This window comes from Alosa sapidissima, chromosome 17 (assembly GCF_018492685.1).
Source record: "Alosa sapidissima isolate fAloSap1 chromosome 17, fAloSap1.pri, whole genome shotgun sequence".
In the NCBI taxonomy this organism is placed as follows: Eukaryota; Metazoa; Chordata; class Actinopteri; order Clupeiformes; family Clupeidae; genus Alosa; species Alosa sapidissima.
This window is the reverse complement of record NC_055973.1, coordinates 27,953,411-27,970,464: the sequence shown is the minus strand read 5'-3', so window position 1 is coordinate 27,970,464 and position 17,054 is coordinate 27,953,411. Positions and strand designations below refer to the sequence as shown.

Genomic DNA, 17,054 nt, shown 5'->3' with positions numbered 1-17,054 from the left:
ACACAGCCTAATCCCATACAGGTGTGAGATTACACAGGTGTGGCAACATAATCAGGTGCAGGAAGCAAAGGTCACTGACTAAGCCTTGACCGCTGACCACTGCAGTGGCTACGAGAAGAAGCGGCTTACATTCTTGATGATCTTGCGGGTGGCCGGCGAGTCTGGAGCGTAGAGGATGTGACCCATGAGGAGAGGCTTGACCGACCTCCATACGACGCGCGTGACGGGGTTGGACTCCAGCTCACGCATCAGGTCATTGCAGAAGGGCGCTACGGAGAAAACAGGGTGACCAGAACAGGACAAATCAGGGATGTGGGGAGACTTTTGATTTATGTTTACCACTGTATCATTTGTTTTATTGTTTTATTGCTATTTTATTTAAAAATTCTGTTATGAGTAGAATATACAAAATAGTGTGCCTTAATGATGCACTTCAGGATTGTTTTAAGATGAAATGAATCATGGGTCACTAACAAACAATGTCTGTGTCCTTGGAAAGCCCTTGTTTATGTCTGTCTGAGGGAGTCTTTTCCTGAGCTCAAGGTCTCTGTGGGAGAGAGATCCGTGTCTGAGAGGTGAATGTGACTCACTGGTCGAGTCGTCGTAGTCGTACTCCCGCTGAGCCCTGGAGCCGTCGATACCCAGGAAGACCTTGTAGTTGTTGTCCTCATACCAGTTGAAGGAGGCGACGCGCGAGAAGGCCCCCTCCGAGTAGCCGCACACAAGGCTGGACGCGGCTGCCATCATCTCCCTGAAGGACGGTGGGCCGGAGAACCAGGGCCTCAGCAGCCGCAGCAGATCCTCAGTGCTACTCCTCTTGAACAGCTGTGGATGGGGTGTGTGTGTGTGTGTGTGTGTGTGTGTGTGTGTGTGTGTGTGTGTGGTGTGTGCGCGTGCGCGTGTGTGTGTGTGGGGGGGTGTGTGTGTAAACAGTGTAAACAGGGGGATAAAAACACTGCTTAGTAAATACAGAAACTAACTAGAACCTCATATTGATTCCATAAAACAATGTTAAAGTTCTAAAGTGGGAATATCACACAGTTAAATGACAACACAAGACCATACAAAAGCAATGTGATTGTGAAACCAGGAGGCGTTTAGAAAGGTTCACTGCCTCTAAATTTAGCGAGTGTGGATGCTAAAGCAGGGCTGCGCAACTGATGAAAGAGGAAACCCCCATCCACCATCGCTCTCACATCAAAGGCACGGAGCAGCTGTGCCACCCCTGGAGGGAGACCCCGTACAGAGAGACAGGTGTGTGGAAGCTGACCGCAACAACATCTTGAGCACACCTTTTTGGATTTGCGCTACGCTTCCCTGCTGCTAGCCAGGTTCAAACGGAGCTATATTTGTCTCACAGGAGCAGGCAGAATGGCTAGCAGAGGCGTGTCATTTGCAAGGGGGGTAGGGAGCGGGGGGTTGGGGTGGGTGGAGGTGGAGAGGGGTGGGACTTCTAATTTCTTTTTCCTGCATCTGGAATGCGTTTGCATCTCGAAAGGCGGCCGAGGTGGAATTTGGAAAATGGCACGGGGGCCGCCTGTAGGCCTGCCGGCGCGGAGGAATGCTGCTACAGCAACAGGATGTCACCATGTTCGCTAAGACGCCCCGGAGGCCATCCATCCATCCAGTATCCCCCCCCCCACACACACACCCACACACACACACACACACCCTCCTCCATCCATCCCCACAATCACAACCCCACCCTGATGTCGAGGAAGATGGGGGAGATGGGGAAACGTCTCCTCTTTTAACCTACAACCCCCCCCCACCGGTCAACCACCGCCCTGGTCACCTACTCTCCGAGTCCTACCCTCCACTTAGCAGCGTCACCATTCTGCCGGGCGTTGATTGATGGCTCCTTCTGTGGCTTTTGCAGCAGGGCCCTTCCAGAGGACAGCCTCCATATTTAGACGCTGTATGGGCCAGGGGGGTGTTTTTCCACACAAAAAAGCAGCAGACTGGGAGGAAGCCGTCGTTTCCTCGGGCGGCTAAAGATAGTGGCTTCACACGGCTCTACGTCTTTGGCTGGGGTGTGGTGTGTGTCTGTGTGTGTGTGTGTCTGTGTGTCTGTGTGTGTGTGTGTGTGTGTGTGTGTGTGAGAGTGTGTGTGTGCATGTGTGTGAATGTGTGTGTGCGTGTGCGTGTGTGTGTGTGTGTGTGTGTGTGTGAGTGTGTGTGTGTGCGTGTGTGTGTGAGTGTGTGTGTGTGTGTGTGTGTGTGAGTGGACAGACATCTGAGCGACGTGGCGCTGTACCTCTTGTGTTTTCTCTGACGCTGCCGACAGCACTCGCGACCAGAAGTGCAGGTCCATTCCAGGGGAGCTGCTGTCCAGCACGAGAGGGAGCTGTGGAGAGCACAGAAAGAAAGAAAGAAAGAAAGAAAGAAAGAAAGAAAGAAAGAACGAAGGAAAGAAAGAGAGAAAGAAACATGGAAGAAAAAAACAGAAAGAAAGAAAAAAGACAAGAGAGAAAGAAAATAAGTGAAATAAAAAAAGAAAACAAAGAAATAATTCAAAAAACATTCATCATCATCTCATGAACCATCAGCACCTTCATCTCTGGGGAACGGGAGTGGAGTCCAGCAGCGTTGACATAATCCTCTCCCATTTACCGTTAAGTTTAGTGGGTCAAGGCTGCAGTGGGGGAGTATGAGTGGTCTTATATTGCTGTGGGGAGTGTGAGTGTTATATTGCTTCAGCATACCACCATGATGACAGACCCTAACTGCAATGATTTCAGCTGGACCAGACTGGGCCAAGCTGCCCTCGGTGGATGAGATTAGTCACACAAAATCTGCTGAGCAGGGGCCGGCTGGAGCGTCTCTCGGCGCATATCCCGTATCCTGACCGCTGAGTGTTTCCAGCAACAGTCACTTCCAGGGACTTGCCGGCTCTGGCGTTTGGTGGGAATGGTCAGAGCGAGCTGCAAATACAATGGGCCCTGAAGGCTCAGGAAATGGCGCGTGTTGCCGTGCGGCTAGCGCTAGAATAAGACATCCTTCCTCCCTCACATTCCACGCTATCTCATGAGAAGAGAGAGGGGAGGAGAGAACAGCCGAGAGGAAGAGAGGAGAGAAGAGAATTGAAGAAGAAGAGAAGATAAGAAGAGAAAGGAAAAGAAGAGATGAGAATAGAAGAGAAGATAAGAAGGGGAAGTGAAAAGAAAAGACTAGAAGAGAAAAGAAGAAGAGAAGAGAAGAGAAGAAAAGAAGGGAAGAGAAGAGAATAGAAGGGAAGAGAAGAGAAGAGAAGAGAAGAGAAGAGAAGAGAAGAGAGGAGAAGAGAAGAGAAGAGAAGAGAGGAGAAGAGAAGAGAATAGAAGAGAAGAGAAGAGAAGAGAAGAGAAGACTAGAGAAGAGAGAAGAGAAGAGAAGAGAATAGAAGAGAAGAGAAGAGAAGAGAAGAGAAGAGAAGACTAGAGAAGAGAGAAGAGAAGAGAAGAGAATAGAAGAAAAGACTAGAGAAGAGAGAAGAGAAGAGGAGAGAAAAGAAGGGAAGAGAAGAGAAGAGAAGAGAAGAGAAGAGAAGAGAAGAGAGGAGAAGAGAAGAGAAGAGAAGAGAGGAGAAGGAAAGAGGAAAGAAGAGAAGAAGAACAAAACAGGACAGAAAAGTCTTGGGCAAAATTAGCCAGCGAACAAGAGGAAAGAAAAGATCAGACAGAGTAAAGGACAGAGGGTGGACTGTACACTAAGTATGTACGGAACGCAGCCGGCAGGGTGGAGGCCCACTGCTGCACTTCTGAGTCACATTCCTCTCCTTGACCAGTGGAAACCAACCTGCCCCGTCCAGTTCCACAACACACTTTTCCGCTTCTCTCTATCTCTCTCTCTCTCTCTCTCTCCCTCTGTGTGTGTGTGGGTTATTATGGACAGCGATCTGATGGTTTAGTCTCACAGATAGACCTGTCCATCCTAATCCCATTACTGAAATAGGCCACGTCTGTCTGCTCATGACCAACCAGGCTGGTCAGCGCTCACCCCACTGGCCCCTGGACACTTTCCCTTCCCGCACACACAGACAGCTCTGCACTGACCTAAACCTCCAACTTTTTAGATGACTGGAAGACACTGATAGCTAGACAGGTCGCTTACAAGCAACAGGCTTGTTGCTAATACCGTAGTTGCTGTGCTTGCAGGGTCCTAATTCAAATGGTGGGTCTATCACCTATCACACATGGCGTTGCGGACGGCGTACAGGCCGCGGCGGCTGGGGAATCACGTTCTCTTGCCTTAAATATAGCTGTCGTGTGGCATGTGGGAGCATTAAGCAGTTCATACTGATGCAATCGATATATATATATATATATATATATAAAATTAAATTATCTAAATTATCTATATTTATTTGGATCATTATTAACTGTTTTATATTTTGTATGTTTGTACTGATTAGGTAGGTGGATAGGTCTAGTGCACTTGAGGCATTGGTCCTGCACTGAGGAATTTAGACTCTCCTCTCCGCCACGTCAACTCTGTCTCAGAGCACAGAGGACTCAGCTGTGGAGTGGAGTGTAGGAAGGCATCCAGAACACACCCTCCTTCTTATAGCCTAATCCCCGTGCACTGTAAACAGCACCATTAAGCGCACATGAAAAGCAGGCGCAAAGCCTCCGAGTGCCTTCCCTGACCCCAACTAGCCTCTGTCTCCATTTTAATGACCCCCGTTTCTCCCTTTATGCCGGGAGCGATCTCGGGTGTTTTCACGGCGAGACTTGTCGCCTTCACTGGGCCTCACAAGTCAGGGTCTGGAGGCTGAGTGTCCACTGAGAGAGTGCCAACATGGTTGGCACTGCCCCAAAGAACGACTCCTGGGGATGCTGGGAGATCCCGTGAGGCACGTTCACGGCGCTGTCAAGGCACGTTCACGGCGCTGCCAAGGAATGCCGTCTTTGTGGACCTATGTAATAATTACAGTGTAATTGCACCGCAAGCACTGAGCCAAAACATACTGGAGTGGATTCCTTTATTTTAGTAGTTACTTTTCTAAATCTCAACCCTGTTGCCTAACTGTTAGAACAACACTGATGATGGTTACATTTTAAATGTTCTTGTTTTTTATTATTCAAATAATAATGCCTGGGGGACATTTTGACTCTAGATCTGTCTTGTGAGTTGCAACAGAGACACAGCATCACCCAGACTTGAATTTTTATTACTTTGGCACTGACATCGTATTATTTTAAAACTGTTGCAACACACATCAAACTCCAAATCCCATCTACCACTGTTGATTGACAGGAACACTTTTGGGTGATTGGAGGGGAGAAGAGCTTAGGTTGCTGACCAGGCGAAAGAGCTTGAAGAAGTCCACGTTGGCGTAGAACTTGTCCTCGATGATCTGCAGCCGTTGTGGCGTGAGGGCACACATGGCGTTGCGGACGGCGTACAGGCCGCGGCGGCTGGGGAAGATGAGGAAACGCTCCAGCAGCGACTGGCTGCAGGCGATGTCCTTCAGCTTGAGGTCAGGCACTCCGTACGCAAACTAGGAGAGCAGAAAGGCCAGAAAGAGAGGATGTGAAGAGAGGAGGGGAAGAGAGGAGGGAGAGAGAGGGAAAGAGAGGGAGAGAGAGGGAGAATGGAAGTGGAGGGGGAAAGAAACATAAGAAAACATAGGGAAGGAAAATGTGAAAAGGTGGCAGAATGATAGAAAAATAATAAAAGCGGTAGAAAGAGAGGATAAGGAGGACAAATGTACGCAGTTCCGATTCATTTCATTCATTGTTCATTTCCTCGACATTCATACATCAACGTCCATGTGTTGCCATGCGGATCAACCATAATGGACATACTTCCTCGGTGGAGCGCTAGTCCAACAATAGCATCATTCCCATGGTGACAGACTATTTGTGGCAACAATTTGTAACCAGCTGATAACTCTCTGCAATCTGATACCACACCCCCACACCCCATGCAAAGCCACATCTTGGGACGTGATGTATCATTACATTGTTCCTATAATTACAAGTCAACTGACAGGTGAGCGCCGAGTAGCTGCTTTCCTCATCCAAAATCGACCAATGAGAACACGGATGTTCTCTGCCATCGATGTTGACAAGAGAATGAGTTATTGTGTGAGCTAGCGGTAGCCGTTGTGCCCTCCTCACCACTGATGGGCAGACTTGCGCTGACAAGAGTCCTGTTCAAACAGCTTATGTAACACGAACTGTGAACATTTTCGCCATGGGTGACACATTACTCACCACAGGGCACCTCACAGACAGTTACAGGGAGTGACAGTGGCGCTGCACTCTAACAAAGGAGACTCTGTGAGCACCGATGCTCCTCCCAAGCAGGGGATATGCTGTCAATAAGCTGTGCTTTGGGTTCAGGGTACGGACTCTGCGTACAGGCACACACACACACACACACACACACACACACACACACACACACACACACACACCCTCCATCCACATCCATGCTGTGGTACAGGGGGCCTGTGGTATGTGGTGGCTTTGGGCCCCGGTGCTTCTGAATGGGGCTGAGCCGTAAGAGAGCCGCTGGGCAGGGATGCTGGCCACACTCCAGACGCTCACACATCCAGGCACAATAAACAAGGCAGCCAGTAAGAGTCCTACTCTCCCTCTCTTTCTCTTTCCCTCTCTTCTCTCCCTGTCTCTCTTGCTTACTGTGTCTTTCTACCTCTTCCTCTCTTTCCCTATACATCTCTCTCTCTCTCTCTCTCTCTCTCTCTCTGACCCTGGCTGTCCACATTCCTCAGCTCCCACCAGCAGCCATTATGTGGCCCTCTCTGCAGGCCGGGCTTTGCACTGACCCCTGCGTGTAATTGGCTGTCTCAGTGGGCATTTGTGTGCGCGAGTGAATGTGTGACAGTGTGTGCAGCAGATTGCCTCATTGCCTGTGTGTAGGTTTGCTTGTGTGTGTGTGTGTGTGTGTGTATGTGTGTGTGTGTGTGTGTGTGTGTGTGTGTGTGTGTGTGTGTTTGACAGTGTGTCAAGGATACAATGAGATAGTAGAGGACAGCATACATTTCCTTCCTCAACCCGTGTGCTGTTTGCTCAAGTATAAAAAGCTTTTTAGGCCAATCAGACTAAGTGTGCATCTGTATGTATGTGAGAGAATGTGTGTGGGAGTTTCTGTCTGGTCTGGTCTGGTCTGGCCTCATATACATATGCATCTGGGTGTCATTCTAGCTGCGCATTGGTGCCCATGGCAACCGTATGTGCATGGTATGCATTTCTATGCATGTACACATGCATGTCTGTGCTCCCATCGTCTGAGTGACAGACGCACCCTCCCTCTCACTCTCTCACCACCCCCCCCCCCCCCCCCCCCCCCCCCCCACCTCTCTCTCTCTCTCCATCTCTCTCTCTCTTCATCTCTCTCTGTTCCATCTGATTAGTTGCTAAGGACTTAGCCGCTTGGCCCGTTGTGGCGTGCCAGGCCTCGGCCCATGCTCTGTCCAGCGGCCGTCTGAATTAGGCGGCTCTGAGAAAAGAGCTGTTCTGAATGGACGAGGCCCGCGCTCCTCGCCTGCCCCATTTCCATATGAAAGCGGCCCAAGAGCGCAGCTCTAATACTGATGCCATGCGACCTCGAGGGGGGCAGCACTCACTCCTACCTCCCTCTGAACTCCTCTCTCTCTCTCCCTCTCTCTCTCTCTCTGCACCCACCACTCACTCACCCACCCTCTCTCTCTCTCTTCCTCTCTCTCTATCCCTCTCTCTCTCTCTCTCTCTGCACCCACCACTCACTCACCCACCCTCTCTCTCTCTCCTCTCTCTCTCTCTCTCTCTCTGCACCCACCACTCACTCACCCACCCTTACTCTCTCTCTCTCTCTCTGCACCCACCACTCACTCACCCACCCTTACTCTCTCTCTCTCCCTCTCTCTCTATCTCTCTCTCTCTCTCTCTCTGCACCCACCACTCACTCACCCACCCTTACTCTCTCTCTCTTCCTCTCTCTCTATCCCTCTCTCTCTCTCTCTCTGCACCCACCACTCACTCACCCACCCTCTCTCTCTCTCTCTCTCTCTCTCTCTCTCTCTCTCTCTCTCTCTCTCTCTGCACCCACCACTCACTCACCCACCCTTACTCTCTCTGTCTTCCTCTCTCTCTCTCTCTCTCTCTCTGGATGGAGTCAGATTCCTGTAGGAGGGTGGAGGAGGAGGAGGGGGGGGAGTTGAGTTCAGCCGTAAGCACTCCTGCCCCTGGGTGTCTGAGATGCTGTGTTCTGTTCTCTAGTGAGAACTCACAGTGCGAGGGACGGGGCGAGGTGGGGGGTATCTTATCAGAGCCGTGGGGTAAACCCGCCTCGCCGGGCGCCCCGTTGGGTGTCCTGGCTTCCACAGGATTGGCAAATAAACCTTCGACTCCCAGCTACCTCTGATCTTTTCTCCGAGGAACATGTGCCTTGTATCAGCCTGTATATTTAAATACTCCTGATCTGGCCAGAATGTTAACTGGGGTCTTTGCTTGTGCAGGCATAAAAATACACAAACATACAAAATTAACTGGCTCTGACTCTGACCTTTGAGGTGGGTGGTTGGGTTGTTATGAATGTGTGTGTGTGTGTGTGTGTGTGTGTGTGTGTGTGTGTGTGTGTGTGTGTGTGTGTGTGTGTGCGCATATGCATGTGCATGCTTGCATGTGTATGTATGTGTGTGTGTGTATGTATGCATATGTGTGTGTTTAGGTGTGTGTAGGTATGCTTGTGTGTGTGTGTGTGTGTGTGTGTGTGTGTGTGTGTGTGCATATGCATGCATGTGTGTGTATGTATGTGTGTGTGTATGTATGCATATATGTGTGTGTTTAGGTGTGTGTAGGTTTGCTTGTGTGTGTGTGTGTGTGTGTGTGTGTGTGTGCATGTGTGTGTGTGTGCATGTGTGTGCGTGTGCAAACAGCAGGACTCTGAGCCTGTGCTGGGAGTTCCCGTCAACTAAACGGTCATATTTACTGCCAACAGGAACCCAAACCCCTGCAGATGACTCTAATGGCCTTGAGGACTGACTAATATATACATCACATCACATCACCACTGACCGCATGCCGGGTTGGCACACACACGAGCAGCTTGTCAAACCCAAACACGGCATCGGCTTACCGTAACAAAAGCCGGAACACAGGCCCCGACGGGCCCCGCGCTAGCCATGAGCCTCACGCAGGGAGAGTCGTGTAACCATCTGGGGCCACACAACTCTTATTTGGACAATCACGCTGAGCGCAAACAGGCTGCCTTCACCACTCCCACAGCGAGTGGTGAATGAAACTGAGCAATGAGAAGGAATGGCGCTGATGAGCCGTGTTAGAGATAACACATTCTGTAAGTTGACATGTTACACAATTAGTAAACACCAACTCAGCTGGCAGACACACAGTGTCTGTCATTTATGGATGTGTGGTTATGTGAAATAACAAGGAGGTTTATGGCTCCAATAAATCCATGAGCACACACACAGAGTTACTCTTGGTTTTGGGTATAATGTAGGTCAGTGTTTCCCAACCTGTGTGCTCTGGCACCCTGAGGTGTTTTCAAATTCCTTAAACAGAAGCGCTCACAGCAAACATGTTTACTCTAAAAATTCTAATCTGCTCCCTGTTCAAGTTGAAATAGTATGTTGTTTTTGTATTTGTGTGTCGCTTTGGACAAAGGCGTCTGCCAAATCCCATAACCATAACCATAAAAAGATAATTTGAACGATTTTGTGTAAACAGCCCATCTCAACAGTAAACCTCCGTCCATCTCCCAGTATGTCGGCAGAGAACTATCTCATCAGACTGTTTGCGTGCGTTCACAAACGTTCGCCTATGTTTGCGAATTTGAGCGAACCACAGGTGTGCCTCAAGAACAATCCGACTGAGACTGAGACTCAGGATACAACAATAGGCCCTCATGATCTCATCTCGTGTGATACTCGCAAGGGCCCACCTGTTCAGGTCGGACCTGGGCGTTGATCAGCTGGTTCACAACAGAGTCGGTCAGAGGCACGTCTCTGAGGAGGTAGGAGGTGATGGTCTCGTCGTCCTTCAGAATATCCTCCACCTTCACACCACGGCCTGCAGTGGACACAGTGAACACATGAGTAGGGCAGAAAAAATGTGATGAGACTACAGGGAGGAATGAGTTCTTGGTGACCACTTTAGAGTGAATATACTACTACCGTAGTATACTATTCTACCGTATACCATACTATGCCATACAATTATTATACTATACTATACTATACTATACTATACTATACTATACTATACTATTCCATAGAAAACGACTAATAAGAAAATGTTAGGGGCCAAAAGAGTACAAGACATTGTAATGAACATGAGCACAATGATTGAATACTTTGTTCCAAAACGTTCTTTTCAATTCGACTGAGGGAATCTAATCCATCACACATTCAGCGAGCGCCTGAATCAGTGGCTGAGAGTGGGTGGGCTCTTTCAGCTCAGAGGAGAAAGAGACACGGAAACAAAGACAGGGGTTCTGTCAATTCAGGGAAATGAACGAGAGGAGAAAGAGAAAGAAAGAGAGGGAGACAGCCCAAGGCATGACAAACATCCCAGGCCGGTCTCTCCAGAGGAGAAAGGTGCTGTCCATCTCAGTGAGGGTCTCTGTCTGGGGGGTTAAGTGTGAACTGGTGATGGTGTTAAGTGCTGAACTGGAGCTGAGCTGAATGGAGTGTCCTGGTTTGGGTCCCAGTCTCAGAGAGGAGTACAGAAGAGGGTAGGAGCTGTGCGTAGGAGGTTTGGGAAATGTTCAGGGGTGGACTGGTCACCCCAGGGGCTGATCAAAATAATATTATTGGATTACTGGCACCCCCAGGGGCTGATGGGAACATGTGAATCATGTATCTCCAGGAAATCAGTGTGTGGGCTCCGGTGAATCGTCACATTTTCATTAACATTTTATGCCAAGCAGAACTCTCATATACACACCCACTGTGAGTGACGTCCAATACCTATTTCAGAGGCACTTTCAGGGAAAAATAAACTGTATAAACACCGCATGCGTTTCCTCTGGATTGCTAAGAAGGTGTTTGCCTGTGAATGTCCGTGTGTGTATGTGTGTGTGTGTGTGTGTGTGTGTGTGTGTGTGTGTGTGTGTGTGTGTATGGAGGTGTGCCAATTAAGAGATGGAGCAGTAAGGAAAGAAAAAAAATAAACAGTTGAAAAGGGCAGAGATTGACAGAGCTGTTGAGATCAACCGACAAACAGACTGAAGAGAAGCAGGATGTGTTTGCACGTTTCTGAGCAACAGCCCCCACTGGGGAACTGTGTGTGTGTGTGTGTGTGTGTGTGTGTGTGTGTGTGTGTGTGTGTGTGTGTGTAAGAGAGAGAGAGAGAGAAAGAGAAAGAGGGAGCGAAAGTGTGTGTGTGTGTGTGTGTGTGTGTGTGTGTGTGTGTGTGTGTATGTGTGTGTGTGTGTGTGTGTGTGTGTGTGTGTGAGTGAGAGAGAGAGAGAGAGAGAGAGAGAGAAAGAGAGAGGGAGAGAAAAAGAAAGAGGGAGCGAAAGCGTGTGTGTGTTGCGTGTCAGTCTGTGTGTGTGCAGGGGGAGAGGGATCAGCAAACCTGGCGAACAAAACCCCCAGAAAAGTGCTTCATCAAAGGGTGGGATGTGACCTCTCCACCCGGCCTTTGTGCCGCGGGCCCACACAGAGGTGGCCCGCATTGTCCGCACTTCCACCTCAATACAGCCAGGGGACGGCCTGCACTCTCCACCGCTCAAAGCGCCTGTTTGATATGCATTCCGACCATACACACAGACAGGCAGAGACTGTCCGCAAGAGAGAGAGAGAGAGAGAGAGAGGGAAAGAGAGAGAGAGAGAGAGACAGAGATATAGAGAAAATCCTTTCATTCGTGACCCCTCTAAAAAAGCTTCGAAGCGTCAGCAGTCGGGGCCCTTCTGCAATCAATCACTGGAATTCAATCAATCACATTCCGTGAGCCATAACCGTCCGGCATGATTTATTTTTGCGGCGGGGTGCCCCTGCCGAGTTGTCAACCGGAGGAATGTCGGAAACCAATCCCTCCCGGACAGGGCGCTGTTTGTGTGCCCTGCCGCGGGGTAAATAAATTGGAGTGCTTTCTGTGAAAATAAAAGTGGAGAAAGTGCAGGGGGTGGGGGGGGGGGAGAAGTAAGAGGCTTAGGTTTCCTGCGCTCGGGTGAAAAGAGCCCTTTTTTTCAGAGGAAAGGAGAAGGCCTACGTGATGCAATTCAACCTCATTCTGAAATCAGGGCATGTCGACAAGCGACAGCCAGAGCTGGGGTGTTGGAGAGAGGGCGTAAATGTTTGTGAATCTGCTTACACTGGATTTCATGTTTGACAGGAAATTGTTCATTATGCCCGACCCCGCCAATGTGCAATGCTGACTAGATAGACTTGCATAAATCATTAGGACAACCTAATGCAGCCGTGGCCTACTGGTTAGGGCTTCAGACTTAGAACCAGAGGGTTGCAGGTTCGAACCCCGACCAGTAGGAACGGCTGAAGTGCCCTTGAGCAAGGCACCTAACCCTTCACTGCTCCCCGAGCGCCGCTGTAGCAGGCAGCTCACTGCGTCGGGATTAGTGTGTGCTTCACCTCACTGTGTTTTGACTGTGTCCTGAATGTGTTTCACTAATTCACGGATTGGGATAAATGCAGAGACCAAATTTCCCTCAGAGGATCAAAAGATTATATATACGTATACTTATACTTAATGCAGCAGCCACTGATTTCAACCAGTCTGCACCCTCTTTGCCCAACTTGAGATTCCCTGTGAGACAAGTACTTTCAGTAATTTGATTAATGAAGGCACTACAGCCCAAAGCGCAAGAGCCCTTTGACTGTTTAGAGACAAAACCAGCAAATGCGGTGGCCCTCCAGGACAATGCAGCACACTCCAGCCATGTGGAATGGGGAGGGGAGTGCTGTCCACAATAGGGAGGCTGTCAGTGGAGTGGAATTCCTCACATGATGTAACGCTCGAGGGGTGGACGGGAGTGGCCAGGGGGCGATGGGGGTGAGGGTGAGGGTTGGGTGGGTGGGCAGTGTTGTGACATGAACTGTGATGAGCTGGGGATTGGACAGGGGTGGGCAGGGGACAGTGGTGATGAGGGTGAGGGTGAGGGTGGGGTTGGTTGAGTGGGCAGTGTTGTGACCAGACCTTCGATGAGCTGGGGGTTGGTCCTCAACGTGTCCATGAAGTTGCCCATCACACCGAGCTCGCGCCACAGCCGGCCCAGCTGCAGGAAGTCCGGGTCACTCAGGAGCAGCTCCTGAGTGTCCGTCCAGAAGCGAGCCAGTCTGAGGAGCAGTCACACAAACACACACACACACACACACACACACACACACACACACACAGACACAACCAGACACACACACGCAAACACATAACCAAGGACAAAATATGTATATATATATATATATATATATATATATCCACACAGCCAAAAATACACACGCATACACACACGAATATGAGATAAACACAAACATTGTGAGTAAAAATATTTCAATGTAATTTCCTGTGTTTCTGAAAAAAGAAAAATGCTTTGCATTCCTTTGGGGGCCTGTAACACAACCCGTCAATCTGCTGCACTGCTGCACGCTACACAAGCAGCACTCAAAGCTTATGCTGTATTTACGGATGTACTGTAAATTAAAATGCATCTCGCTGTACTTGACTGAGCAGGCTGTTGAGCGTCTAAAACTCACAACGAGTTGTTGTAGTTGGACACCAGTCCAGGCGACTCCCCACGTGTGGGGTACTGAAAACAGGGATTGTTGGCGTTGCAGAAGATGCCTTGGATCCATGGTAGGATCCCTGTGGAGGGCATGGCTTTGTTGGGGAAGTGACCTACACCACAAGAGAGGGCAGACAGAGTTTAGATCAACAGCACATTTATGTAATGGCATTCAAGCATTCCCTTTCGCCTCTACAGAAACTGCATTAAGCACTGGTACGAGTTCATCAGGGCTGGTTCGAGTCCAGGTTTATTCTGGAGCGCGATCCAAAAACAATACATTCTCACCGCAAACAATATGGGAGCAGACTTTGAACTTACATTCGTGTTGTCGGTAGAGCGGATTGGCCCTCCGCAGCCATACCAAGCCTATGAACAACATCACAGGCCACATGATCTCGGCAAAGAAGCGGATCTACAGAAACAACATTCTAGATTAGAAGCAAAAACAACTTAACATTTATTAGCCAAGTGGAAACATCTCACCCAGCGAAAGTCAATTGTGTGGGAGACTCTAGGCCACTGAAGGCAATAACAGAAAGAGCTACTTGACTTGTTGATTGACAGTCACATTCACAAACTAATAACCCTAATTACAAAAAATGGAGGGGTCAAAGTGAGACTGTTTTCCATTTGAGGGGTTAAAGTTCAACCTAAGGTTAAGGGAATGAGACCTTGACCTTGACTATGTCAACAATCGAGCAGGGGACATTGCGTTTTGTGTATAGTGGGCTGAAACAGAGACTCAATGTTTATTGGGGACATAAATAATCCTGTTTCCTCGTAAGACGCCAAGTTTTGGTGGAAGAGAATTGGAGTTCAATGAGGCCACAATGAAAAGCTCTGCTTTACAACAACTGCTCAGCTCCTTGTCCAAATAACTCATTAGAACTTGATTACTCCTTCCACAATTCCATCGTCACATTGTTTGAAATAACGCCTTTGCTTTTATTGGACCTGGGCCTTTAACGCTCCTTCATTCTCAGCCTCTGCAGCTTAGCAGACTGTGTGCCACTTCCAGGACCCACCTTATGCCTAAATCACATGGCCTCTATCCCCCCCCCCCCTCGCGGGAGGAGCAGTCACGTTGACGAGTCCAGAGAAACACTGTTGCTAAACAGAGACAAGGGGGCTCCTGTACTTGCTCTTTTTTTTTTTAAATAGAAGAGGCCACCAATATCACAGTCACACACCGCGTATTTACAGAGGCAAGGAACGGGGGCCAAGAATCAATGCAAACAAGGCCGTGTAACAATAGAAGGGTCGTTTGAAGCCCTTGGCAGGCATCGTTGTCTGGGAGAGGGGAGGGTTAGGGGCTGGAGGATGGGGGCTGGTTTGTGGGGTGTGTGGAGGGGGGGGGGGGGCTGGCAGTGAGACATGGGCCAGCGGTCCGATCTTATCTCTGCTCTTGGGATACTCGTTCTGTGTTCCTGGCGTTCCTTCAAACGCGGCCCGCGCTGGGATGCTCAGGGGCCGGTGGGAGGACGGGAGGGTGGGAGGGGATGGGAGGCCTATCCAAAATGCATGGCTGAGCACTCACAATGATCCGAGTTAAGAGAGGCCCTCGCTCAGTGGGCTTCCACCCTATCTGTCCCTGCCTGGTGGTATATCGGTTGACAGGACAAAAGCGTGAGGCACCTTGCACGGACTTGTCCAACAAGAAGGAGCTCAGATCACCTCTTGATGTGAGGCTTGCTCTCAATATGAGCTTTGTGGGTTTTCTTTTATTTTTTCTACCTTTGAGGTGCACCACAATGTCATCTTCAGGAAGAGCAGCAAATCATGCCAAATGTGTGTGTGTGTGTGTGTGTGTGTGTGTGTGTGTGTGTGTGTGTGTGTGTGTGTGTGTGTGTGTGTGTGAGTGAGTGCGTGCTCACATGCACTTGTGATTTATGACCTATGTAGCAAGTGGGCAATAGTGGAACAAAGAGTATTTTTTGTTGTTGCTCTTTTTTTACCTTTTGTCTCTTCCGGAGGGTCCAGTTTTTCCACAGAAGCAGCCGGACCTGGCTGCCGGTACCCATGGTTACACTTCAGTGCCCCCCCCCCACCCCTTACCCCTCCCAAGAGGGGTCACTACAAGGTCACCAACCTGGACAAAAACATAAGGACACAAAAATAGACAAGACGAACATCAAAAGACACTGCTCTACTCCGTGGATTTTTCAAAGCCGCGTTCAATTCTAGGGGTAGATCATGCCTCTCAATGTGCAGTGGGTGGGTAGATCATGCCTCTCAGTGTGCAGTGGGTGGGTAGATCATGCCTCTCAATGTGCAGTGGGTGGGTAGATCATGCCTCTCAACGTGCAGTGCGTGGGTAGATCATGCCTCTCAGTGTGCAGTGGGTGGGTAGATCATGCCTCTCAGTGTGCAGTGGGTGGGTAGATCATGCCTCTCAGTGTGCAGTGGGTGGGTAGGCCTAGATCATGCCTCTCAATGTGCAGTGGGTGGGTAGATCATGCCTCTCAATGTGCAGTGGGTGGGTAGATCATGTCTCTCAGTGTGCAGTGGGTGGGTAGATCATGCCTCTCAACGCGCAGTGGTTGGGTAGATCATGCCTCTCAACGTGCAGTGGGTGGGTAGATCATGCTTCTTAGTGTGCAGTGCGTGGGTAGATCATGCCTCTCAGTGTGCAGTGCGTGGGTAGATCAGTGTGCAGTGGGTGGGTAGATCAGTGTGCAGTGGGTGGGTAGATCATGCCTCTCAGTGTGCAGGGGGTGGGCCTCTCTTTTCTCTGCTGCCTCCACACACAACAGTTTGATGCTGAGCGAAACGGACAGAATGTATCCACAACTGTAGAGACAGACCAGCCCAGAGGGGGGGGCAGAGGCACTTTCTAGGTCATGCCAATCAATACACACAATAGCCCCACAAGCACATATCATTGGCTGCACTCTCCTAATAATGCATTTGAAATAAATCATGTTAGACGTTAAACAGTGTTATGCTGACAAACACACTGGATCATATTAAGATCTTTCCAGTGACCACTATGTGGAAATGCCCTGACTTGACATATTAGTCTAGCAGTAGTGACATGACTGTTATGTCATGAGTGCATTTCCTACAGTAACATGCTGTATAACACGCTAGACGGCACAGTGAGCTTCTGAACCATGTGTGACATAAGTAAAAGTATGGATGCAAACCAAATACCTGTAGGGAACAGACAGAAGCCTAAATCACCACTGGTTACATCATTCTCTGAAATCTTTAAACATGATGTCAAACAGTCCATGCGTTGTTTGTTTTTAAGACGTGGCCATGATGGTTGGTTTTAGCACATTTCCCTGAAGCAGCGTGTGTGGTGCACATACCTCAGGCACCTGAGAGCTCAACACTGACCTGTGAGTAGATTATTCAT

At 49.4% G+C, this 17,054-nt stretch overlaps 1 protein-coding gene across 2 annotated transcripts in view; it reads right to left on the bottom strand.

Moving 5' to 3' along the window:
- abca4a (ATP-binding cassette, sub-family A (ABC1), member 4a) overlaps positions 1-17,054 on the bottom strand; it is a 53,265-nt gene that overhangs the window by 35,594 nt on the left and 617 nt on the right. For both annotated transcript variants that reach the window (XM_042068242.1, XM_042068243.1), the window contains exons 2-10: positions 15,649-15,782; positions 14,012-14,105; positions 13,662-13,803; positions 13,108-13,247; positions 9,892-10,019; positions 5,285-5,482; positions 2,258-2,347; positions 591-825; positions 130-269 (exon numbers count right to left, since the gene is read on the bottom strand). In XM_042068242.1, the coding sequence (XP_041924176.1) occupies positions 130-269; positions 591-825; positions 2,258-2,347; positions 5,285-5,482; positions 9,892-10,019; positions 13,108-13,247; positions 13,662-13,803; positions 14,012-14,105; positions 15,649-15,714 (1,233 nt within the window). In that variant the 5' untranslated portion in view covers positions 15,715-15,782. The remainder of the gene's footprint in view (positions 1-129; positions 270-590; positions 826-2,257; positions 2,348-5,284; positions 5,483-9,891; positions 10,020-13,107; positions 13,248-13,661; positions 13,804-14,011; positions 14,106-15,648; positions 15,783-17,054) is intronic.